Genomic DNA, 26088 nt, shown 5'->3' with positions numbered 1-26088 from the left:
AAATTATCATGACTAGCAGTAATGAAGCAACGAAGGTATCAATGCAAGTTAAATTGGATTCAGTAAAAACACATATCTAACAGACATCGTTTTTGTCCGAAATTCGCAGTTCATGAGCAAAAACCCAGCATGAGAAAAGAAAAATATATTTCAGAAGGTGATGAAGTTAATGCAGATCTTTTTCTAACTGTCCACAAATATTTAATTTTAGTAAAACCAACTGCAGTGAAACCCCAGCACGTGTTTACCTCAAACGCAGTATTTTTGGAGTAAAAATAATTTACATTCCCATACGAGCGGCACAGTTTTGCTTACCAAACGATGATTGCTAATTTCGGATCTGACTTTGTAGTGTTTTACAATTGCTGTACGGAATTCAAGAAGACTACTAATTCAAGCAATAAAAGCTGTCTATCCTAAAAAGCACAACTTTTTCTTATTGTCATAAAAATTTAGTTTTTTGAAGAATAAAGTCAATCCCGCAGGATCAACACTTTACAATCCCCAAATCCCACAGGTCTGAATTTCGCGTCGGATTGGAAAACCTAACTTGTAATAATGTGGTTAATAATGCTGATTCTCCTCCAGTACTTTTAATGCTAAAATGATTTTTTCTTACTGTATGTTGATATTTTCTCAAACTATTTTTTAGTTCAAAGTTGTAATATCACTCATGAATCACTCTAATGCTTCTACAAAATTAAATAAACATATTTTCAAAATTGAACTATTTAAATTTAAAGATTTGCAGATGATTAAATGTTTTAACAGTTCAAAAGACCTTCTAAAGTTGTATAATTTTCTTAAATATAAGTTGTATATCTATCTTTCAGGTTTTCTTCATTCCGGACAAAGATATCATTGTATCCGCTTTTCAAGACAGTTCGGTATTTTTTTGGGATTACAAGAACTTCAACTGCATTCATCAGTTCATTTGTGATTTCGAAACGTCTCTCTTGAACTTAAAGTGCATAGATGCCTCAAGGTAAAGTTGTTTCCTTTTAAATATTTGTCCTTGTAGTAGATACTTATATAATTGAAAACATGTATCTTCAACCAAGCTGTGTATTGTTTAATTTCCTCCTCTCAACTGCTATTTTAATCTCACCTGTAAATTAGCTTTTGCCCATTTAACTGGTTTTGATTCCAATAGATGAGATTCCACATCAGATTTTTAAAATTGTCCACCTCTGTTAGAAGGGGACAACTCCATTTTTTGGCAGCTGTAGAGCTCCAACCCATAGCACCTAATTATATATAGGTAACATTATATTCAGGGTTGTTTGGTTTAAACCACGGTTTAAACAAATTGTTATTTTTTAAATCATGTGTTTTTTTTTTTTTTTTTTCAAAAATGTTTTTTTGAAAAACTTTAGTTTTCCCCCAAAAGTTTTCATAAATTTTGCACATTATTGCAAAGAGTAAAATCTAATTGCTGCTAAGTAACTAGCAAAGCTAATATAGATAAATTATAGATTTAATAAATTTAGAAAGTTATGTTTTTTAAGGTAATGCAAGTTCATTAAATTGTTTTTCTTTCGCTTTTTTCTTTTTTTAAATCAATGCAGCTTTTCTATTAGGTATATAAATATGCAAGGCAGACTAACTAAGATTTTCTAAATTAGATGGAGAAAAAATTCCAAATAGCTCTTTTTTTATTTATTCAGTTATCATTATTTTTTGTCTTCTGCGTTTCAAAATAGTCCAAAAAGCATATTTCAACCAAAACTTCCTTTACTACCTAATTTGCTTTATTACTTAAGATTTATTAAGATTATGTACCATTGAAGCTATGCATAGTGTAAAAATATCTTAACACTAGAATATTTAAATAAGAGAAAAAAAAATAACTAAAGAAGTCCAAGAGCACTTTGAATAGGCATAAAATTACGCTTATACCTGCACACTTTTTTCATCCCTGATATTCGATGCAGTCAGAGCAAGAAAAGAAAATGTATAAAATTATGAAAATATCAAAGTAACTCTGTGCTCTTATATATAAAAAAAATAATAATACCCAATTTTCATCTTTAAAAGAACTTTTTGATCCAATATTATAAAAAAGTCTCATGTATGAATGTTGGTAGAATAATCAGTAAACATTAATTTTTATGACAGTTTTCATTTTTAAAATATGTTAAAAGAGTAGTTTCATTTGAGTTTGTACTGAGGCTTTTAATTAAAATGATTTTTTTTTCTTAATTGTAAAAAATTGTATTCCTAAATGCATTAAACCAGGAGAAATAGTGTCTACAATGAAAACATAATGATATTTTTAAAACCTACTTGTCCTGTTTCTATAATTGTTGTCACTGATACATTAGGCGAATAAATTACATGATTTGTAACTTTTTTTAAAATCTTTAAACAAAATATGTGTTGTTGATCTTTTGCTTTTTAAAGTTGTATAATGTACATCAGACTTAGGATTCATTTGTAGATTCTGCAAAATACTTTCCATGTTTAAGAATGCTTGATTTTAATTTTACTTTTTTATTTTATTTATAGTAGATATTTATTTTTATGAGGAAATTAATTTGCCAGAATTTATTCTTGGTTATTAGCAATGGGGTCGTTTCCAAAATTTTAAAAGTATTTTTTCTGAAAGAGCATGCTTAAAAACATAGGATCTGACCATTTTTTAAGTAATTTGACAAAATTTTATATTTTTTAAAAGTTACTTAAAATGTTGCGCTTTCATTGTTTACATTTCTGTCGTTTGACATCACAAATGATGAAATGCTATTCAATGTTGCCATTCACAGAACAAAATATTTAATTCACATCTTTACTCACGCGTATTGGCAACGATATGGTTGGTAGCAAGTGTAGAGCACAATTTCAATTCGCTGCTTGTTTATCATAACGCGGAAACGTAGTAGAAAGATGCACCAAATTGCATCATTTGTGACGTCATAAAGACCACACCTTGTTTGAAAAATCGGACATTTAAAAAAATTAATTTAAAAAAAACTTGGGAAAATGAAAGTATTTTCTGGGTCCATGTAATTTTTTTTGCTCATTATATCTATTTCAATGACTAAAAGTAGTACTTTTGACTGAAGGAAACCACCCTATTAATAATGCCTGAACTATCACAATAAATTATTTCTTTGATTATTTATACCAAGACTCATTTACAAAATGTATTTTTTATAATCGTTAAAGATTCTCAAACAATATTCTCCTACAGAAATCTCTAAGTATGAGGAAATGAACTTACAAGATTTTACTCTTAATTATTTAATTAATTACAAAAACATCAAGCACAAATATGAACATTAAACGTTCTTTAACAATTAATTCATAAATTCTTCATGATTTTCCTAGAATAAAATTGTTTATCTTAGAAATAGTAATAAAAACCAAATAAACCTGGTTTAAACCAAAAAAAAAATTTTTTTTTTGGTTTTTATCAAAAAATATGGTTTTTATACCAACCCTGATTATATTTTAGTAAAACGCTATTGAAATTGATTTCATAGGTTGCGCTCTCTAACTTCGACTGGTCGACCTGTAACTAACCACAACATTCTGTGATCTACCAGTCGCCCCCGATTTAAGGTGTTGATTGGTTGATTGAAGCACATGACATTTTTGACCAATAATAAGTATTTTTCCACTGTGTGTTATTCGTCTGACTTCATTAGCTGTCATGTGATCAACCAACCGGTAGCTACCGGTCGAGGTTGGCAAACGTAGCCATAGACACAAATTCTAACGTAATGCTAAGTATGAAGACAAAATCCTTAAAAATAAATTTTTTAAATGCTTTTTATTTTGTGACTGTTGAAAGTTTTTAAAACAGAGCTCTCCCCTTTTAGAACTGAGGTCTTCCGTTTATCTTTTTATTTTTCAATCCTTTTATGTTTTTCTCTTGTTTACAAATTTTATTAGTGATGGCCAACTTGTGGCTTGTGCTGGAAAAGCAAACTGGTTCTTGGTGTGGAATGTGACAGAGATGATGCGTAAGTGCAACATTCTTCTACCTGAACATATGTCAGTGAAGCAGATAAATTTCCTTGCATCTCAGCCAGGTTCTAGTGATCAGTATGTAAGTATACATTTTAAAGCACTTATGCCTACTCTTCTGGAATGCCTGCAAAATATAGAATGATAAATTGTGTAAATAGATATTTACGTGCTTTCTTTGTTGTAATCTTAATAAATTTAGCATTTAATGAGTCAATTTGCTTTCAAAATTGCCATTCTTACAATTTTGGTTATCTATAAAATTATAATTGCAAGTAAATGCTGATAAAAACCTTAAGATAAATTTTCTACAGTAGTAGTGCCCTGGCTATATCTCTCCGGCCATATGCTGTCCATTATGTTCTGTATTGCAAATCGAGAAATATATTGTGGAACCTTCCAAAAGAGCCGATAATACGGTATTACAGTTGGTGTTGCAAATTTGAATGCAATAATAAGAAATTAGTTTCTAAAAAAACAGATGGAAATTTCATACCAATAAAATAAGCATGTACTAATGGTAACAATTCTTGGTATGTTTCTTTCTTTTCTTTTCAACATTATTCGGTGTTATACGAAAAAATTTAAATATGTTTTAATTGTAAACGTGTTCTAGCCCTTGAGATTAATCTTAATATGAGATGAGGCTCTCTGATAAGAAAAGGTTGGATACCACTGTTGTACAGCAAGAAATAGAAGACAACACGTATGACAAATTTTGAAATTGAGCTGTGTTTTGACATCACAGGATGCAGCTTGTTTTAACACTCTCAGTACCCGCACAGCGATGCCCGTGCTAAAAATTTAATGGAAGTCTGTTGAATAAAAAAAATTGATGGCCCCTCCCCCTCTGATGTGAGATGATCATTTTTCTTTGTATGAAATGCGTACACACCTTTTCAAAAAAAAAAAACCTATTAAAAGTTTTTTTGAATTTCGTCATTTTCGTCAAATTATTAAAGTAGAGATTTACAGTTGCTTTAAAACTCTATTTAGCGAGTGAAGCAGTTTTTACTGCAATTTAAAATATTTCACCAAATAAGCAAAATAAGACATCAAATAATATCTTTCAAATGTAAAAATAGTTCCCCAACTCGATTGTTTATCGCCAAACTCGCCCAACAAACACGCTATCATAATCCATCTGTCTAACGAAAAAAAAAACATCCAGTGGCCCCCTCCCCCTCTGATGTAAAATGGTCATTTTTCTTTGTATGAAATGCGTACACACCTTTTCAAAAAAAAAAAAACCTATTAAAGTTTTTTTTGAATTTCGTCATTTTCGTCAAATTATTAAAGTAGATTTACAGTTGCTTTAAAACTATTTAGCGAGTGAAGCAGTTTTTACTGCAATTTAAAATATTTCGCCAAATAAGCAAACTAAGACATCAAATAATATCTTTCAAATGTAAAAATAGTTCCCCAACTCGATTGTTTATCGCCAAACTCGCCCAACAAACACGCTATCATAATCCATCTATCTAAAGAAAAAAAAAGCATCCAGTGGAACTTTCAAAAATCAGAAAAAAATAAGAAAATGTCGTACATTTGACTTGGATAAAAATAAATCAAAAGTTTCTTTTCTTTCAAAGCAAATTGCCAAAACATTGAATTACATTTACAGTTGCTTTAAAACAATAATCCTAGACTGAACTACTCAGCGCCTAACGAGCTAAACGACCACGCCACCGGAACCCAGCCCTTTTGCCAGTGAAGCGGATGTTTTTTCTTTGGCAATAATAAATGTTTCGCCAAACAAACAAAAAAGTATAAAATCACATTAACAGTAGCTTTCAAATCTTTATGTATTAAGAGCTGCTTTGCCTGGTTTACCTTGAGAATAAAAATTGTGTCAAGTGACACATATTCAACAATTAGGCTTAAATAAAAGAAAAAAAAACACCGTGCAAAATTACCCTTCCAAACAATGACGACAGATATTAAAATACTTTTAAGAAATTAAAATGTGAAAGATAGATTTTAAAAATGTAGCCATGGAAACACGAAATAAGACAAGTTTAAGAAATTAAATGCAAAATAAGGAAAGAAACAATGGATTCAAAAAGCGTAACCGTGGAAATATGAAAATAAAATGGTTGACAACCTGAATCAAAATGACATTTTTTGAATTTGATTTAAAAACGCTTGTAACTATTTTTCCTTTGAAGATAGAAGCTAAGTTTTTTTACCGTAGCTCAAGAGAGATCTGGTGTAAAAAATGTTGCTTTTTCCAACGGTGTCAAAAAGAAAACTGTGGGACAATTCCTTCACTTTTTATTGATAGATTTAATGAAGAAAGTAATGCCTAAATTTCAGCTATGCCTAAAAAAGTGCAAGATAAAAACGCAAATTACTCCCACCGTAACTGAGTTAGATCATTGAAACAAATTGTTTAGAACTCAGAAAATTCTACCCTTTTCAACGATATATAATATTAATATTTGCAAGTAATTTCTCACACCCATATTCGGGAATTTATGTAAAATTTGGTCCTAAATTTCAATAAAAAAAGAACTATTTATCGGATTTTTTCGAATTATAGCCTATTTCACTCATTGAGAAAGCATCTTTCATATAGTGAAGGAGTTTTTCAAATAGGTGCAGTGGTTCCGTAGATTACCTCAAACATATAAACGCACAAAAATCCACCCTCTCTCTTTATAATATTAGTATAGATTATTTACTGTCAAGGTGTCCTCTACTTAATTTTATCAGTACTTAGGATACCTTGTTGTCAAAGGGCTAATTCCTACTTTCAAAATAAAAAAAGAAAATCCTGTGATTTGTTTTATCAAAAGATCAGACCTATTATTTAGAAGTCGGGGGGAGGCTTTGAAAAATTAATATTTTTAGGCATAAGGGTCATTTTCTCTAAACTGCTAAATTCTTGTCCTTGCTCCAAAAATAACAAACTAACTAGTATAGAAATAAAACTGACGCTAGAATGCTTTAACAACATGTTTTTATGTTTGTAAAATAAGTTAAAACACACTCTATTATTATTATACATTTAAATAATTTTTTGACATGATAAATGTCATTCCCCTGTGTGTCCCTACCTCCACCTTAAAGCAAAATCAGCTCTAAAGAGTCAGGAAGCCATGCATATTTGTACAGAAATTGTTGATTAACCTCTTAACAAGTGTTATGCAATGTTGTAAAATAGAAAAATAAAAAAAATTCAAAGTTTGAACTATTTTTAAAAAATAGTAAAAAATGTCCTTTGATTTTTTGTCATTCCCCTGTCGAGGAATGGAATGAATGTTTCTCACACCTGGTAATAGTTGTATTAACTCATAATTTAATGTTTGAATTCTGGTCTCATCATAGAAATAATCTTAATTAGTTCTTTTTGAATAAATACACGGTGTCGAGTATATTCGAGTGATCTCAAGTTAAATCTTGATAAGTATTTTTAATGACTGTCATTACCCTGTCTTTGATAATTCATTTAATTTTGTAATAATCGCTCAATGAATGATTGTTTCTTGTTTGTATAGAGTCCCCCCCCCCTTACTTTAAGTGACATTGATATTTGTTGTTTGCAGTTATGACAATATATAAGTTAACTTTAATTTTTGTCATTCCCCTGTCGTCCTTTCCCTGTAAAATGTAAGGGAAACAAATAACCACAATAACTACTTTTTGGACACCACGACATTTTATCTTTTTCAATTTCATAAAAGTAGTGTTTCCTTTTCCCACATAAATTATAATATTGTCAGTAAAACGCATTATTTCCTCTAAGTGTCATTCCCCTGGCACAGTGAATGCCATTCCTTGCCTTGTCCAAATTGCGCTGTTTAGGGAAAATGACCCATAAGGAGGCATTGTTTTTTCCCCTAGTAAAAATTGCATTGAGTATATACAATCCCCCCCCCCCCCCCCCCGGAAAAATTTGAAATGACAGGCCTGCTGAAAATACTGATCATACATGATTTTGTGGTTAATGTATTTTGCTGTACATTACAGGACGCCCCCCCCCCCCCCAAAGCGGGTATGCTCGCAACCACAACTTTTCTGGCTGTAGGAATTTTCCAGATTTTAGATCCTGACTAAAAAATTTTGTTACTATATTTGGCACATTTTTCCATGTTTCAACTATGTTGAAGTCAAATTTTGTTTTTTTTCGTAATCAATCTCAAGGAAAGTATACTTTAGCAGGGCTCGATCAAGCCAAATTGGTGCGCAGGTCCTGAGTAGATGCTGGTGCCCCCCCCCCCCCTCATGAGAAAATCCACACAATTTTAAAGTCAATGTTTCATACTAGAAACCTAATATACTAGAAACTACATTTTAAAGGAACATTACTAGTCACCATACTAATCACAGTTAAAAGTGACTTTAACAGAGGCAAATGTGTCGATCAAATAATCGAGATCTATGTGTGATGTCACAGAATTTTCAATGGTCAATAAGGAAAATGCCTGTAGATTATCCTGAGAAATCCAGCTTCTCAAATGATTTTTGATTGTTTTCAAAAATGAAAAGGAATGTTCACTGGAACAGCTGCTGATAGGCAAGGTAATACGAAACTGCAGGGCTGAATCCACATTTGGAAATTTATGTGTAATGTTTAGTGATCTTATCATTTTTAAACATTCTCCAGGGGGGAGAAGGGTTACCTTTTGCAAAAATTTGAAAGTGTGTTAATTCTTCTGGAAAATGTTCATCTATGTCATCCGAGTAATTTTTTTGAAATACCAGAGCTAAGGGACAACGACTTCTTTACGTGAAATTTTTTTAACTTTATGAGTTTTTGAGCTGATTTTTAAAAAATTTTGAGCCCCCTCTACCTTAAAGTTGAGAAAAAGTAAAATGAGCATAAAAAAAGTAAGTGAGTGAATTTAGGCTAAGATATTTTGGTGCCCCTAAATTTGTGGTGCCCAGGTCCACGGACCCAAAGGACCGTGCGTTAATCAGGCCCTGTACTTTAGTCTGCTAAAAAATTGGAGATAATTTTCAGCAACGTACGATCCCTGTTGCTTTTTATTGCATTATACAATGGGACGATCAATACAATAGATACATCTTATTTGTACTAAAAATAACTTTGTATTTTTGCTGTATATGCTGTGTATTCTATACTAATGAAAAAATTTAAAGAATTATTCTTAACTGAAAGCAGATGCTAAAAGATTGCTGTGACGCCAAAACGCTAATTTACGTGTGACACATGGCATCAAAGAAACTTAAAAATAAGCTGCAATTGCTGTATTTTCATGAAATTTTAGCTGAATGTTCACAATTTTGAGCATTTAAAATCGCAGATTAAAAATAAAGATAGACCGAGCATTGGCAGTCCCTTCTATACTCACAAACCATACCATGTGACTTGTGGACGTTGGCGATTGTTTTTTCCGCAGTATAGATGCAATGGAAGAATGTATGCTGAATATTAATTTTTACTTTGAAGACAAAACAAGATATAATGCATAGTCTACTAATGTGCATATGCTTGCAAAGAAAGCAATAATAAGGAAATGAAGATTGTATTTTGTAGGTAACAGTTTAATTCAATTTCTTGTGGTTTTCCTATTCACAATGTATATTTTTTTTAATTAAATTTATTATTATTGTTGTAAAAATTCCTTTTGATTTATTGTTTTGTTGTATTCCATCCAGAGGTGGATAAAGGGGGGGGGGCTCCAATGACAATCAATCCTGCTTTGAAAACATGAAAAGGACAAAATATGAAATCCCCAATCTAGTAACCAAGCTCCCTTTGAAATCATCAAAGCACCCAAGTAACATGATATATGTGTGAACCAGTTTTTGCCTCCACTAGAACGCAAAGCTCGATCTAACTGTATTATTAGTCTATGTTTAAAATTAATTGTTTAAGAAAAAAAGCTCTGGGTTTAAGGTCTTCCTGATTTCAGGATTTCGTATATTGGATTTCCTACTATTTCAATACTATTAAGATTATAGTAATTAGTACTTATCTATTTTTCTTTTTAAAGGTTTTGTCCTTGCTTAACGCAAAGGGAGAAATCCACATTTATAATCTAAAAGATATGGAGCACCTTCATAAGCAGACATCCAATGCGGGAAGAATTACATCTTATGCAAGTTCTGGGAAACACTTCCAGTTGCTTGCAGTTACTTTACAAGGCATTGTGGAACTCTATGATCTCTCTGATATTGTGTTGGATGCTAAAAAGGTTTGCATTATTCATCCAAAAGTTTCCCAAGATACCCTGACATAAAGACATCCCAAGCGTTTTATGTCAGTTAAATGTTTATGGTTAAACTTGATGTTACTATTATTGATATGTATGAGTAGCTTATTTATTGACTGTAGGGCTGGGCGATGCGTTGATGTATCGCCAAAAACCGGTGTGCATCCTACATCGTTAAACCGGTCTAGAATTTTTCTCTAAACTGATGCATCAATACTGCTCTGATGTACAGATACTGGGGTTGTTGCTGTTTTAATATCTAATTTTTTCACATTAATGTTATTTAGCAGTGTATCAATCCAATCTCGTTGAACAGTGAAGGTGCGAAGAGTTAGACCTTCATTTCTCCCAAAACGTGTAAGAATTGCACTTGTGTTCTTAGTTATAGGCAGAGCTCATTTTCCTCCTACTATTCCTACTTTTCAGCAAAAAATTCTTACTTCTCCTATTTTTAGCATGATTTTCCTTTAGAATTTAACTGCAAATTCCTTCAAAAGACTTTGAAATTGATTTGATTTCAAAACTTTGCATTCAAAAAAGAAAAATTTGTTGATTGCAAATTGTTTATGTATAATATTGAATTTATTTCACAAAGTTATACATGCTTGCAATTTCTTCTGAATTCTACTGCTTATGTTAAGAAAAAACTTTGGTTTTTAAAAAGTATATAGTAGAAAAAAAATCCATTTATATAAGTACAAACTTTTGATAATTATACTTTATTATGTATATATATATATATATTTTTTTTTCCTGGCATGTAATGTTAGTTATTATATTTGAATTTCAGTTTGAACTATAGTCAAAAAAACTGAATTCTCCCCCACCTTTTTTTTTTTTTCTGTCACATTTTCACAAAATTCAAGAGTTTTGTAAAATAGATATAATTTTCAGTATGGAAGAATGAAGTTCAGTTAAATCAGAGAAATAAAACTTTCTTTTTATTTCAAAAAGTTTTAAATTAGAAATTTCATGTTATTTCTGACCTAAAATATTTTGTTGCATACAAAGTGCTGGGTGCAATTAGCTCAAACGTTTTGCTTTCTTTAGGTCTTTAGATATAGTAACATTTAAAGCACAATAAAATGCTGCTAAATGGTTATCATGTACCCATTTCCACCCCCCCCCCCCTCTTGCCAGAAACCAAAAAAATTCCTCTTTCCTCAATCAACATTGATTTTGAAGCTGGCGCTTTGCAATAAGATAATAATTCTGCAATGTTTGTTATTCAATATTGTTTGAACTTTATTTTGATTGTTCTAAAAATGTTCTGAAATTTTATCTAAATTGTATAATAATTTCTTTAAACGCTGTTGTCGCTGACAATAGCTTGGCTCAGGGGCGCCTCGAGTTTTAATTTTTGAATGGCAGAAATTCTGAATTTGGCGAATGATAAATTACAGGTATCAGCATATAAATAGAACTTATAGTAAAATTGTAGCTTAAAAAACTTCAAAAAAAAAAAAAAACACGCTTTTATAGCAAAACGAACCTTATCATCTAAAGTTTAGTTTTTACTTTTCAGTTTATTTTACTACAAAAGCATGTTAGCGTGGTTTTATTTTTAGTTTTTTAAACTGCTATTTTCTTTTTCTTTCTATTTCTTCTTTTTTTTAGTTTAACTTGTTTAACAAAAAAATATTCAACATTTTTCAAAACCTTTTATATTCATGAAATTTGCCCAAAAAAAGTGCCTATAGGTCTCGGGCAGCATTCGAAACGCAGTCTCTTGAACTCCAAAAAGAATAATTATACTCCTTAAAGCATAATAGCCAAGCTCTAAAAACATTCAACTGTTCTGATAAATTGCTTGTGGAGTAATTGTCTAATCCAGCTAATCCGTCTTAGTCATCAATGTATGTGTGCGGAAATCATATTTATATTACTTTGAAAATTTGAGATATATTTTAATAAAAGTATTGTTCGACAATGGCCTGATCAAAAATGAAATGCCAATTGAAGGCTCATCTAAATTTTGGCATGAAATTACTTAAAAACAATTATAACTCATGTTCTAATTACAGGGTGGCGACAGATGAGGGAAATCAGGGAGATCAGGGAAAAGTCAGGGAACTTTATCACTCAGGGAAAAATCAGGGAAATCAGGGAATTTTGAAAAAGTAACAAAAAATCAGGAAAAATTAATCAAATGAAGAAAAAAAAATTTCCTTGCAAAATGAAGTACTTTTATTCCCTACGAATTTTCCGCCAATTATTTGTTTTGAAAAAGTAAAATTAATGAGGTGCAATTGTACAGTGCCGAATATTTGTGTGCATCTTTTTTCCTCAGGGTCAAAGTATTCAATCTTAGGATGAGCTTCCTAAGATTGATTCTGTGTCTGTAAAGTTGCTTATATTTTACCTAGCTTGAATTTTCCTTCACACATTCCATGCTATGTAAAATAAACAGCCCTACAGGCAAAGAGGAATGACTTTGCTCCCTTGCTTTTACTCATTGTCTTGAAGTAATTAGCATACTGTTATATCGCGATTTCAAGAAAGGATTTCTGTTTTTTAAATTAATGCTGAAAAAATCTTTCAAGTTATCACTTGGCATTTTTAATTTAATTGCTAAAATTAATTTTGACTTAAAATCAATTTTTTTCCCGTGGGGTTATTACTTCATGTTACTACCCTCATGGGGCTGTTACTTCAGATTACTCGAAGGGTTTTTTTTTCAGACTTTAAAACTCTTTTATTTTAAAACCATATACATTTTGGAATTAATTGGTTTTGCATTTCAATTTTGTTTGTAACTAAAGTAATCTAAGATCGACAACTAATGAAATCATTTGAAATCGAGTTGTGTACATAAGTAAATATTTTTATTATTTTTTAATAGTTAAAATACTGTATTCATTCATTAAAACCCAAGTTCTTGATTAGAGAATAGCTCAATATGACTGGTTGTTGGAAGATTTCAATTTGTTTTACATAAATATCAGGGTGGCAACAGATCAGGGAGATCAGGGAAAAGTCAGGGAACTTTATTAATCAGGGAGAAATCAGGGAAATATCAGGGAATTTTGAAAAAATATCAAAAAATCAGGGAAAATTGATTTTATGAAGTTTTTTTTTTGCATTACAAAATTAAGTATTCTAATTCCCTACGCATTTTCCGCCAATTATCTGTTCAAAAAAAAAGTAAAATTAGTGAGGTGCGATTATACACTGCTGCATGTTGGTGCATCTTTTTTTCTCAACGTCAAAGTATTGAATCTTACTTATTAACCACAGGATGAACTTCCTAAGATTGCATTAGTGTCTGTTAGGTTGTTTATTTTACCTAGCTTGAAGTTTCCTTTCATGCTTTCAAGGCTACGTAAAAATAAACAACCATACAGGCAAAGAGGAAACCTTGGTTAATGCCTTAGCTCCTTTGTCTTTATTCCATTGTCTTGAAGTAATTATCCTACTGTAATTATGATTTCAAGAAGAAATCTTTGGTTTTTGAATGATTACTGATAAAAGCTTAAAAGTTATTACTTCTTCGCAATTTTAATTTAATTGCTAAAATTGAACTTTCTGTAAAAAAAAACTGTTTTTTGCCATTATACTATTTGTTGCCGCCGCAGATTATAAAGGTTTTCTTTTCTTCAGACTTTAATGATTCTTTTAATTTATAACCAAGTTGTACTCTTCTTTTATATGTTTTGAAATTGACAAAGTGCTTTTTTTTCTGTTTTCTTTTTTTTCCCCTGCATTTCAAAGTTGTTTGTTACAAAAGCAATCTAAGATTTTTTTTCGTTACATATTAAAAACATTTGTGTACTTAAGTAAATATCTTTATTTTGTATTGTTAAAATGCTGTATTCATTCATTAAAACCTATGTTCTTGATTAGAGAAAAGCTCCCTTTGAATGGATGTCAAGTGGTTTCATCTGTTTTGCATAAATATGTCAATTAGTTATATAAGAATAACTACATTACTTCTATGCTTTCACTATTACTTTTTATTCTTGCAACAATTATTATACTGTTTGAAAATCTAGTTCAAAATAAATTCAATTACATTTTAGTTCTATCAGAAATACACACATGTTTTTAAGAGTGATTTTAATAGTTTCTTAAAATTCTTATGCTAAGTGGTTCCTGGAATTAAAATATTTTTTTAAAAAATTTCTATAATCTTTCCATGTAGAAAAATTTAATATACTGTTTTGTAGGGTTTTTTTTTTCCAAAAAAACTTAACTTGATATGTTTTTTTTAACCATTTTATTAAAAAAGTAGCATCTTTTTAAAATATATCTTTAGTTCAACAACTTTACACAACTTAAAATGTTTAAAATACTGCATTTTATACAAACATACAATGGATTTCAAGTAAAACAAAGAAAGAAAACCATTATCATTGGTAACGTAAATCAGGGAAATTTGGTGAACTTAATCAGGGAAATCAGGGAAAAGTCAGGGAACTTTTTTTCACAATTCCTGTCGCCACTCTGAATATGTCTATTCTGCCGTGTGCAGGTAAAGAGCAGAAACTGCACAGTTTTCTTTTTTATTCTTGCATTTTTGCCATCTATGGTACGTTACCTTTATTGTGCAAGTCGCTTATTTGGTTTCCGCTAAAAAAGAAACGCGAAAAAAAAAACGTCTTAATTCCAACATTTTCTCATTGTTAATACTGAATCCACCACACATTTCTTCAAATATCTCGAAAACTCATTTCTGCAGATACTGCCGTTTACCTGCACACGACAGTATTTTTTATGAAGTAAAACTACATTTACTTCTATATTTTAACTATCACTTTTTACTCTTGCAGTAACAATTATACTGCCGCAGTTCAAGATTATTTCCATTTAAATTTTTTAGTTTTATCATGATTAGATATGTCTTTAAGAGTGATTTCAATAATTTCTTAGAATTCTTATGTTAACTGGTTCCTGAAAGTAAAGTATTTGTTTTAGATTTCCTACAATACTTCTCTGTCGATAATTTAATATACTATTTTTACCAAAAAAAAGGAGCATTTTTTCAAAATATACTTTTAATTAACAGCTTAAACCGTTCTAAACTCTGCATTTTATTTAATATGCAATCGTTTTCATTCAGGGCAAAGAAAGGAAACCATTATCATTGGTAACGTAAATCAGGGAAATTTGGTGAACTTAATCAGGGAAAAATCAGGGAACTTTTTTTTCCCTGTTCCTGTCGCCACCCTGAATTACCTTAGAACATTGGAGCAAACATTGTCTGATGCAGAAAAATCCAAGGTTTTTATAGATATTTTCAAATACAGTAAAACCTGTAAAGTTGACCACCTTTGTAAGTTGACCACCTGTCTAAGTTGACCGCTATTTTCAGGAACAGAATTAGATCTATATCATATAATTCAACCTCTATAAGTTGACCACCTGTTTAAGTTGACCGCAAAAGTATTGCACCGCAAGTGATCAACTTACACAGGTTTCACTGTATATATATATATTTTTAATTTTTCATCTTCACATTGTTGGATTTATGCCGAAATATTGATTAAAATTGGAATAAGCTAACAATTAATAGTTAATTAATTTGATTATAGAATATTGCATTGTCATCGGGTCTGAGGTCGCTGGCCAAATTTCAAAAGAATTTGATCGCAGGAAGTGGGCGAAATTTGAGTTGCAAGATTCTGTTACAAGATACAGACATACATACACGTAAAGTTAATAAAAGTGTGTTAATAAAAAGAAACATTTGGGTATCAAAAAATTGCAGTTATGTCCCAAATTTGTGTGATAAAGAAATTTTTGGAAAACCAGAGTGACCTCCCACTGGGCACACTTGGCTTAGCTGCACAAAAGCATTTTTTGATTAAATTAATTATAGAGGATGATATCGATAACACATAAAAAGTCTTTAAAAACATCTCAAAATATTCATCCGTTTTGAAAGTACAGCAATGTAAAAATCCAACAAATTCAATGAACTTTGAAGGCTTAATCTACAAACATTTCTTAAAATTAAAATTTAAAATAGTCTTTTTTTTTTCCAAAATGCAACTTTTCAGAAATTTTAAAAAAATATATATGTATTGAAATGGCATGGATCATAATGGGGTTCATATTTAAATGTAAAAAAAAAAAGCTTTCTTTGAATGTGTCACCCCTGCACCAATTTCATTGAAACCCTAAATGGTAACATAAATTTTAGTAGAAAATTGTATTCATTTTACATCGAATGACCCACAAATTCTTGAGTGAAAAAATTCTTGTTGACTTAAAAGACTTTTCTAGAAGTGGTGCTGCAAAAGCTATATTTGATTTAATGTTGCTACTAGTGTATTAAACAAAGTCTCAAAAAAAGGGGGAGGGAGGGAGTGGGTTCTGAGGAATAGAATAGCATTTGGTTCAAGTATTTATTCTTAATCAGGGGTGTCCTCCTAGAATGGTCATGGCGCAGATTGTGTCGTTGATTTTTTTTGGGGGGGGGGGGGGTAAGGCATATTTGTTTTGGGGGGGCTTTTTATGTAGGGTATTTTTGTGATATTTAGGGTGGTGCGCCCTTAATTTTGCAAGGGGGCACCCATGTCTTATTTGTTCTTGCTCAGTAATATAACTCTACATATTTGTTGGTATTATGTTCAAGATACTGCATGTCAACCTGCGATACTGGATAATAATGTTTTTCATATCAAATTCTACCGGTAATACATAGACTGCTTTGAAACAAACTCAAATTTCCTATTACAGTGGACAAACATATTTCTTCTTCTTTTTTTTTATAAATTACTTGCATGCTTTTAGCTAGCATTTTAGAAGTATTTAGTTAAATTTACATATTAGTATTTAAAAAAGGAAATTTACAATTTAAAATTAATAAATTTTTATTTAGAAGAATAATTTTAGAGGAAATGTAACTGAGCTCCAGGATAAGGCATTTAACTAAGGATGTAGCCTTTAAAAATAATAAATTATAATAGCAAAGCCTTATGTGCTAACAGTTCTAAAACGTTACACATTTCTGGGGTCAACAATCTAATATTGCTTTGACATACGTATTGTACATGTCTTTTGATTCCATGCTTATGAATGATGTTTTATTAGAGTTTTTAAAAAATGGTAAAATTAAGATGATAAAGCTTTATGCGCCAACAGCTCTAAAAAGTTGTAAGTTTTACTTATAATTTGAAGTTTTTGCAGTCAACAATCTAATATTGCTTCTACATCAGTATTGTACACATTTTTTGATTTCATGCTTACAAATGATATTTTGAAAAAAAAAAACTTCTAAGAAATGTAATTTTTAATAATTCGAATAAAAAGTTGAGTTAACCTAAAAAAAAGTATGTCGTACTCCAGTTAAGTATAATTATGTTTCTATTTTGTTTGTATGTTCATTTATTTATATATTTTGCATGTAAGATATGTACTGGCAAGTTTAAAATATGAAAGGAAGTTTTTCATGAAAAATATTGTTCAATTACTTTTTAATTATTTTGAAAATTTCCTATTTTTGCATTAAAATGCTGGTCCTACATTTTCCTACTTTTCGGTAAAAGTGTCCTACTTTTTTGAAAAAATATCCTACTTTTTGACCGTCAAAATGCGCTATGCCCCCTGTATAGGTGAAAGATATGTTGATGAACTAGTAAGTTTATCATTAGTCTCTTGCCAGAAAAAAAAAATTAAAAAGAGCAAAATAGCAACAAAAAATGCAACACGTATTTTGGTGTTACAAGAAGTGCAAATACGAGAATTAGTAGAAATACATTACAATTCCTAGCTCAGATGTCACACGGGTCGGTAACTTGTAGTGTCACTACCACTCCCCTCTTCCCAAATACATTTTTTCAATAAATGTTTTATATAAATATGAAATTTATATAATTTTCAGAAGCAACTCAGTTTTATTTTTGTGGCATAACAAAAATTTGGAAGACAAATATAGACTGCAAATCCATTTTATGCAAAATTTGTCCTAGATGATATATGTAACTTTCTCCGCTCCCTACAATATTGGGCAATTTATTTTTTTTAAATTTGCTGGATTAAATATAATTTAGAATATGTTGGTGGAAAATTTCAGAATTAAAGTATTTATAATTTTTTTATAAACTATTAATCATCTTTGAGTGTCACCTCTCTCCCGCTACTGATAACAAGGAACCTTTTTACTTTTACAAAAAAGGAAGTATTGTATTCATGAAAAAAATTTCGCTCAAAAATCAACCTTAATTTGTATTTTGCTTACCCCCCAAAGGAATGTTGAGTTTTTTTCGACTCAACCACGTGGATAAGTGCCTAAGAACGTGTAGACACACGAAATATCTATTTTGACAATTCCCGAGTTAATTACAATGAGCTTTCTTGTGACGTCTGTATGTAGATGCGTATGTGCGTATGTATGTCGCATAACTCGAACGTTATGTCCTAGAAAGTTGAATTTGGTACGTAGACTCCTAGTGGGTCTAGTTGTGCAGTGATAGGAATATCCTCTACTTCCTTTTGATATTTAAATTTTTTTTCTTTTTCCAAAAGCGCATTAGCATAACAAAGGCAGGGTTTGTCAAGCCGGGCTCAGCCCCAAAAAAAAAACGCCGGTTTTTTCAGGCAATCATATTTGAAAAAATCCATTATTTCGGTAAAGTGGGTTTCTCAGTTTTCTACATTTTGAAACACTTACTTCAGAAACAAACTAAATATTGATCAGTATGAAGTCTCTTATTTCAATCAAATGCCAAGGTTTTTTTGGGATAAAATGCTTTGATCTAGGGCGGATCCAGGCTCCGGTTAAGGGGGGGGGGGGGTCACCAAACGTGTACCCACAAACAATGGTATTTTGTTGGAGGGATTACAACATGCTCGTCAAAAAAAAGGGGGGCTTCTTCGGTCTAAATCATATTTTTACCATATTTCGTTATGTATGAAGAATCTGAAAACGTTGGTATTGAAATCTTGTGCTTATTTCTTACTTGCCAACAAATTGTTGTTGCATTATTAGCATATATAAAACAAAAAATACAGCATGCTTCTAAGAAAACTATGTATATTCTAAATGTTACAATTTTTAAACTTTGTGGAGGCCTGATTTTTCTAATTTGAACTAGGAGCAGCAGCAGTCATTTATGTTGATCAACGCACTAGATTATACTAAAATGAAAATGAAAAAATTATAAAACGAACAAGAATTTCAAATTGTACAAATACCATGCTGAATAGTCAATAGCAAATTTTAGGGGAAGTCCAGGGGGTTCAGGCCCCTCCCAAAGGAATAAATTAATGCAGCTATTTCATTTATTTTTTTAATTCACTTCTCTTTTACATAAATAAAAAACTTTCAGTCATGAAAAAGAACACAAACACACAAAACATATTTGATTAAAAGTATTTTGTTTGCTAAGGAAGTACAATACTCTCTCTATTCTGAACACTCATTGGACCAAACGAAAGTCTTCAGTTTAAGAGGGTGTTCAGTATAGGGGGAGACGAAAGTAATGCATACGTGATTCCCGGGACCATCAAAATGTGTTCAGAATATCTGGGTGTTCAGGTAAAAGAGTCAACTGTACTTCAGGAGTCAGAGGCCAGAGCGACAGAATACATTTAATTCATCGAAGAACCTAATACCGCGTTTCGTCTGTTAATGTCTCTTTAAGGGAATCAACTATTAACATTTTAAAATAATGTGTAGCCTAGAAGAGTCATTTCTATCCAAGAAGCTATTTTGGAAACAATAGATTTATTTTTTAGCTTATAAAAAATGTAGAATGAAAAAAATCGCATGGTAGTTTCTTGGCTAAGCCATATAATATTAATAGAAACGGCATTTAGTATCAAAATGGTATGTTATCTGTATCAGGGCATTAAGAACAAATCAACAACTACTTTGAAAGAAATAATTTCTACATAAAATAAAATATAATACAATACTACTAATGTAAATATACTATAAATTAAATACAATAAAACTTACACGTTATGAAGGTATGATTTTCTTACTTACATAATATTTTATAGTTAACACATAAATTAATTTATACAAACTCAAATGAAGTATGGATATAATTAAAAACCTTACCCTCGTGTTATAATCATTATGACAATGTTTCTAATTGAAACCGCTTATTTTATAGCATCTCGGTGAAATTACACAGGGTTTTTAGTAGAGGAATGTGGGGCAAAGTGAAATAGTTAATATGAATAAGCTTTTTCAAAATGAACAAATTGGAAATTTGTTTTGAAAATTACAGTACATAAAGAAAAAACATTGTATTTTATAACAAAACTTGCATTGAAACCTTATTTTTGCTTTTTGGCAGTAAAATTGTTTCTTCAAATAAAAAAGTGGAAAATGTTCACTTTTTTTTTTCCATGGGGCAAAGAGAAAATTGAAATATTTTTGGAATGAAATATGTTCTATTCGATTGTGAAAAATATTTTTGATCAAATTACTAAGTAAATAAAACGCGGGTGATTTATTAGATGATTGAATGAGTGACTTTGACTAATTGTGAGAAATATTAAAAACACAAGTAAGCTAAATATTAACTAAATAAATACTGCACCGAATATTGGAAGGTCCCAATTCATTATTCGATAATATCAAAATAATTTTTGAGCTACAACAAAATATTACAATTTGAGTATCATTTTTTAAAAATTGCTTGTACTATCATACGATTAGATTTTCGGAGGTAATTTTTTCTTGACATAAATAGACTACACATGACACATCTTACTACATAGTTAAAATATTACTAGTTAAGTAGCGCTAAAAACGGAGTAGATATTTCACCATTTCACTTTGCCCTGCTATTTCACTTCGCCCCACATTCCCCTACTAAATTGGCTTGAAATGTTAAACATATTTTACCTCCACATCAAAAGTGGGTTAGTGCATTAAAAAATAGTTTAATTAACCTTAAGGGATCCTAAAAAACATTTGAAAATAAATTCATGAAAACTTAGTTATGAAAAATAACATTGGTGAAGGTGAGTGCTTTTCAGTTTCCGGGGTCCCCTCCAAACATTATTTTAGTATTTCTGAACGGTTTTCTTCCACACATTTTCTCACAAGACGAAGTTTAACTTCCTTTTCGACTTCTTTGCGAATCTAGTGATTATGTGGTCAATGTTTACATCAATGTCTCTGTGGATATTTAAGAGAGAAAGTCAGACAAGGCGTTCCTCACACATTGAGGCTCTTAACCAAGTTTTTAAACGTCGCAATATCAAGAAGGTTGGCTCACTTGTGGCAATACTAACTGGCAATGTAGCTATGAGTCGAAGAAGGCAATTTATTCCAGGATACATGTCCTTGTCACATTCTTCGATAAGTTTTATGATACATGGAAGAAGATCTTTAACTGGATTTTGATTCTTTTCCCAAGTCTACTTCGCGACCCTTTACTTCAACCCCTGCCCCACCCCCTGTTTACTTTTTTTTTTTTTTAAAGCAAAGCCTCTACATTGTCTCGTTTCTTAGAGGTTACCAGGTATTTTGTGTTGAGATATGCATTGCAGTCTATATATAACTACAATATGCTGCTTCAAACTGCTTAAAGCAAGAGCTCTCAGCACGAAAATCTTTTTAATTTAAATACAAAAATGCTTCCCCCACGCCCTATTTTTCCGCTTGGATATAATTTTAATTTGTACACAAATTGGGTGATCCTCAATTTCTCCTTCGAAAAAAACTGTAACTGGAAGATTGAAAAGGATCTGGTTTGTAATGTTTGTTCTGGTTAAGGCGGTGGGGTCATGCCCCCCCCTCCCGCCATGAATCCGCACTTGTTTCCCCTCCCCCTTAATTTTGCGCTTGGATATAATTTAAATTTGTACACAAACTGGGTGATCCTCAATTTCTCTTTCGAAAAAAATCTGTAACTGGAAGATTAAAAAGGATCTGGTGGGTAATGTTTGGTTTGGTTAAGGGGGTGGGATCATGACCCTCATGATCCCCACCCCTCTTGGACCCACGCTTTTCCCCTCCGTAAATTTTGCGCTTGGATATAATTAAATTTTTTATACAAACTAGGTGATCCTCAATTTCTCCTTCAAAAAAATCTGTAACTGGAAGAATAAAAAGTATCTGGCAGGTAATGTTTGGTCTGGTTAAGGGGAGTAGGCTTATGATCCCCATGACCCCCCTCCCCTTGGATCCACACCTGCCCCCTCCCTTAATTTTGCACTTGGATATAATTTAAATTTGTTCATAAAGTGGGCGATCCTCAATTTCTCCTTCGAAAAAAATCTGTAACTGGAAGATTAAAAAGGCTCTGTTGGGCTATGTTTGGTCTAGCTAGGGGGGGGGGTTCATGACCCCATGACCTCCCCCTTGACCCCACACTTGCCCCCCCCCCCCCCCCATAATTTTGTGCTTGGATGTAATTTAAATTTGTTCACAAACTGGGTGGTCCTCAATTTCTCCTTCAAAAAATTCAGTAACAGGAAGATTAAAAAGGCCCTGTTGTGTAATGTTTGGTCTGGCTAAGTGGGGGGGTCATGACCCCCATGACCCCCCATTGGATCCGCGCTTGGCTTTGATTAAGTGAAACAGGCCATCTCTTTTTTAACAGCAGCTCAATGCATGGGAAAAAGTCAGATTTCAAAAGTCAATTTCGATTGCCCCTCCCTTACATCCGCCCTTACTCGAAATAACTTCGAGATATGAAGTAAAAACGTAAATTGTGTTCCAAAATTAAAAATTTGTAGGTTGTTTTCCTTTTGATAAATTAAATGCCAAACGTATTTTTTTCCATGTTACATTTTTCTACAAAACCTTCATCCAGTCTTAACTATATTTTGCTTGAACGTTGCTGCATAAAGGCGCTCAAAAGACATTTGCACGATGGTGCTGATCAGGCTTAGCGGGGGCCTGGTTAACAGTTTGTTTAGCACTCTTGGCTCCCTTAAGAGGTTTAACCACCTCCAGCTCAGCCACTTCCTAAGCTGTGCTAATAAGCACAAAACTGCAGTCCTTGGCTGGAATTGACTGAGCTGGCGGTGTATTTCATGTATTTCTGCCTTAGCCCTGGCTGTAGGGCAGTAACTTACAGAATATACCATGCCTTACCTTCAATCTTAGAGTTGAACCTAACCATTGCTTCGGTCACTCGTCTGGTCAGTGCTAATTCTATATTAGATACCAGTTTGTTTGGCACTCTTTGCTTCCTTAAGAGGTTTAACCACCTCTAGCTCAGCCACTTCCTAAGCCGGGCTGATGAATGCTAATAAGCAGGAAACTGCAGTCCTCGACTGGAATTGACTGAGCTGGCGGTGTATTTCATGTATTTCTGCCTTAGCCCTGGCTGTAGGGCGGTAACTTACTGAATATACACCATGCCTTGCCTTCAGTCTTCCAGTTGAACCCAACCATTGCTTTGGTCACTCGTCTGGTCAGTGCTAATTATATATTAGTTCATTTGGCACTCTTGGCTTCCTTAAGAGGTTTAACCACCTCTAGCTCAGCCACTTCCTAAGCTAATAAGCACGAAACTGCAGTCCTCGGCTGGAATTGACTGAGCTGGCGGTGTATTTTATGTAACACTGTATGTTATGCTGTGACAAAGTATAGGTAAAAGTTAAAACAGTGAAGCCAAACTTTTTTAACAATAATATTAAATTTCATTATTTGAATGTCAACTTGAATTTCTTTTTAAAGTTTTATCTAGTTAAAAAAAAGGGTAGAAAAAATATTTTTAGTAGAAAATTGTAAACTTTGGCCTTGAGCAGGAGAATCAAATGGTTTTTGTTTTCAATAAAAAAATTTGATGGATGTGGATCTGTAGCAGCAACTTTTTATCAACTAAAATTTTGAATTTCCGTAAAACAGGTTTTCTGAAACACACATTGTTAAACTACATGATCAGGGGCCCACTTTCTGCGAGTACGGGGAGTTGAGCCCTGAGGTGCCCGAGAGGAAGAGCGCAAATACAGACTTCTACCCAAGTGTTCGTCCAGGGTGCTGCAGACTAGAGATGAGACGGACTCAGCCCGGGCCCGAAGCGAGTTCGGGCTCTAGAACCGAAAATAGGTTTCTGGCTCGGGCTCAAGCACAGATACTCAATCGCCAATCTCCATGCAAATTAAAAGCAAATGAACATTTTCTTACTGTGAGAAAATGAAAGGAACATTTAAATCAGTTCAATCAATGTCAAATTTACCCTCTTCCCCCCCCCCCCCCAAAAAAAACAAATAAATTAATTAACGCTTATTTATAGTGTTTTTTTTTTTTTAAATTACTATCACAATATGTCATACAGTAATGCATTTGCAGTGGAGCATTTTAAGAAAATTTAGAAACTTCTCTGTTAATGCTTAATGAAGAACATTTGACATAACATTTTTCATTAACAGAGATATCATGTCAGACTGTAGAAAACACTGTTTTTGATACAAGAAAGTTTCCTTCGGGCTCGGGCGGGCTCGGATTTGGGTCCGAGTCAATATCACTCGGGCTCGGGCAGACCCGTGCTCCTCAAAAATGAGCCCCAACTCATCTCTACTGCAGACAACAATTGGTCCAATAGAAACTGCACATTTCCTTCTTTCTATGGTTATTTTGAAACTTTTAGAAATTTAATGTGACCGTGTCCCCCAAATGGTACTTGCAAGACTCACAGGTGGCCACCTTAAGTGTGTCCTTCGAGGGTGGCAGAAAAATCTATCCTAAATGTAAAAAATGCTGTCACCATCCATCCACACCAGAGGTTGTTCTGGGTGCATAGAATTTTCAAAAGTGGACTTAACTACTAAACCTCTACTAGTTATTGATTTTTTGGCAGTCAACAGCTAACTGGTGTTGATGTGACTTATGTCAGATCTTTAAAGAAGAGATCCATAGTTTTACTTGTTTTTGTCATATTTTCTTTGATTATAGTAGTGTTTGTGTATGTGTAATGTGACTTTTAGTCAAATTCTGTATTTCTTGAACATTTTAAAATTGCAATCCATTTTTTAGGCATCTGTTCCAAAACAAGGAAAAGTTTACCATATGCAGAGCAAGAAAAGCAAAAGTCTACAATTTAATTTAAAGAAAACAAAAAGGGTAATTTTCAGCATTTTGGAACAAATCTTTTGTAATAATAATTCATTAAGTGATAGTTTTTCTCTATTTTTCCCCCTTCCAGAAATAAATTAGCTGTTTTCAGAGTTAATGATTTAAACAAAAATTCCTGTCAGTATCTTCTTATCACCAAGCTTGAACCGCAAATTTCGTATTTGTTTCTTCCTTCTTGAAAGCTGCCAGTTTTCAAAACATTCAATAAAATTTTTAGACTATTAGCACATGTAGCTGTTGTAAGGAACCTAGGGTTTTTAGAATGTGTAAATAAAAAGAATGAAAATTTTTGTTTCCAACTGTTTTTATCCTTTCTGTTTTATTTACAACATTTCTAAAATGGGCATAATGTCTTTGAATTTTTATCTTTAAAACATTTAGTAATTGCCTCCAAATTATAAATCAATACTTGTACTCCCCCTGCCCCACACCCACCCACCCACACACACATTTGGAAAAAAATTGCAAAAGTAGTGAAAAAATTAAGTTATTCTTCAATAACCTTCTCTGAAAAGTTAAAGTTTTCTTTTTTTTTAAGTTAATGCCCCCCCCCCCTATTTTCTTTCTCCTATTTCATTTTCCACTCAGCTATGTGTTGAAACACTATTTTTTATGTTTTTTTAATCAGCATTGTAGTTTTTGATAGTGCTCATAGATGGTCTCCAAAGAATGGAATAAATACCTTTGTGTATGAAAAGTAAAAGAAAAATAATGCAACATAAAGGCACAAATTTTGCACTGTCCTTTTATCCATATATGCACTTGAAAAATGTGTACCTTGTAATGCTGAAACATATGCATTCAGTTTCCTGCAAACATTTTTGCCTTTAAATTGTTTTAAGGGCAAATGTTACATTTTATCAATTCTCTTAGAGTTAAATTATCCCCTTATTAAGCACTTTTATTATGCTTGGCCTGTTTGTCACGGAAAAATCTGAGGCC

The 26088-nt window shown here is 32.1% G+C and overlaps 1 protein-coding gene across 2 annotated transcripts in view; it reads left to right on the top strand.

Moving 5' to 3' along the window:
- The window catches only part of LOC129220430 (TBC1 domain family member 31-like), a 96760-nt gene that overhangs the window by 21775 nt on the left and 48897 nt on the right, over positions 1 to 26088 (top strand). For both annotated transcript variants that reach the window (XM_054854853.1, XM_054854852.1), the window contains exons 5-8: positions 834 to 985; positions 3898 to 4054; positions 9936 to 10136; positions 25048 to 25134. In XM_054854853.1, coding sequence (XP_054710828.1) covers positions 834 to 985; positions 3898 to 4054; positions 9936 to 10136; positions 25048 to 25134 — 597 coding nt within the window. The remainder of the gene's footprint in view (positions 1 to 833; positions 986 to 3897; positions 4055 to 9935; positions 10137 to 25047; positions 25135 to 26088) is intronic.

This window comes from Uloborus diversus, chromosome 4, assembly GCF_026930045.1.
Source record: "Uloborus diversus isolate 005 chromosome 4, Udiv.v.3.1, whole genome shotgun sequence".
NCBI lineage: Eukaryota > Metazoa > Arthropoda > Arachnida > Araneae > Uloboridae > Uloborus > Uloborus diversus.
This window is presented reverse-complemented; position numbering and strand designations above follow the sequence as displayed.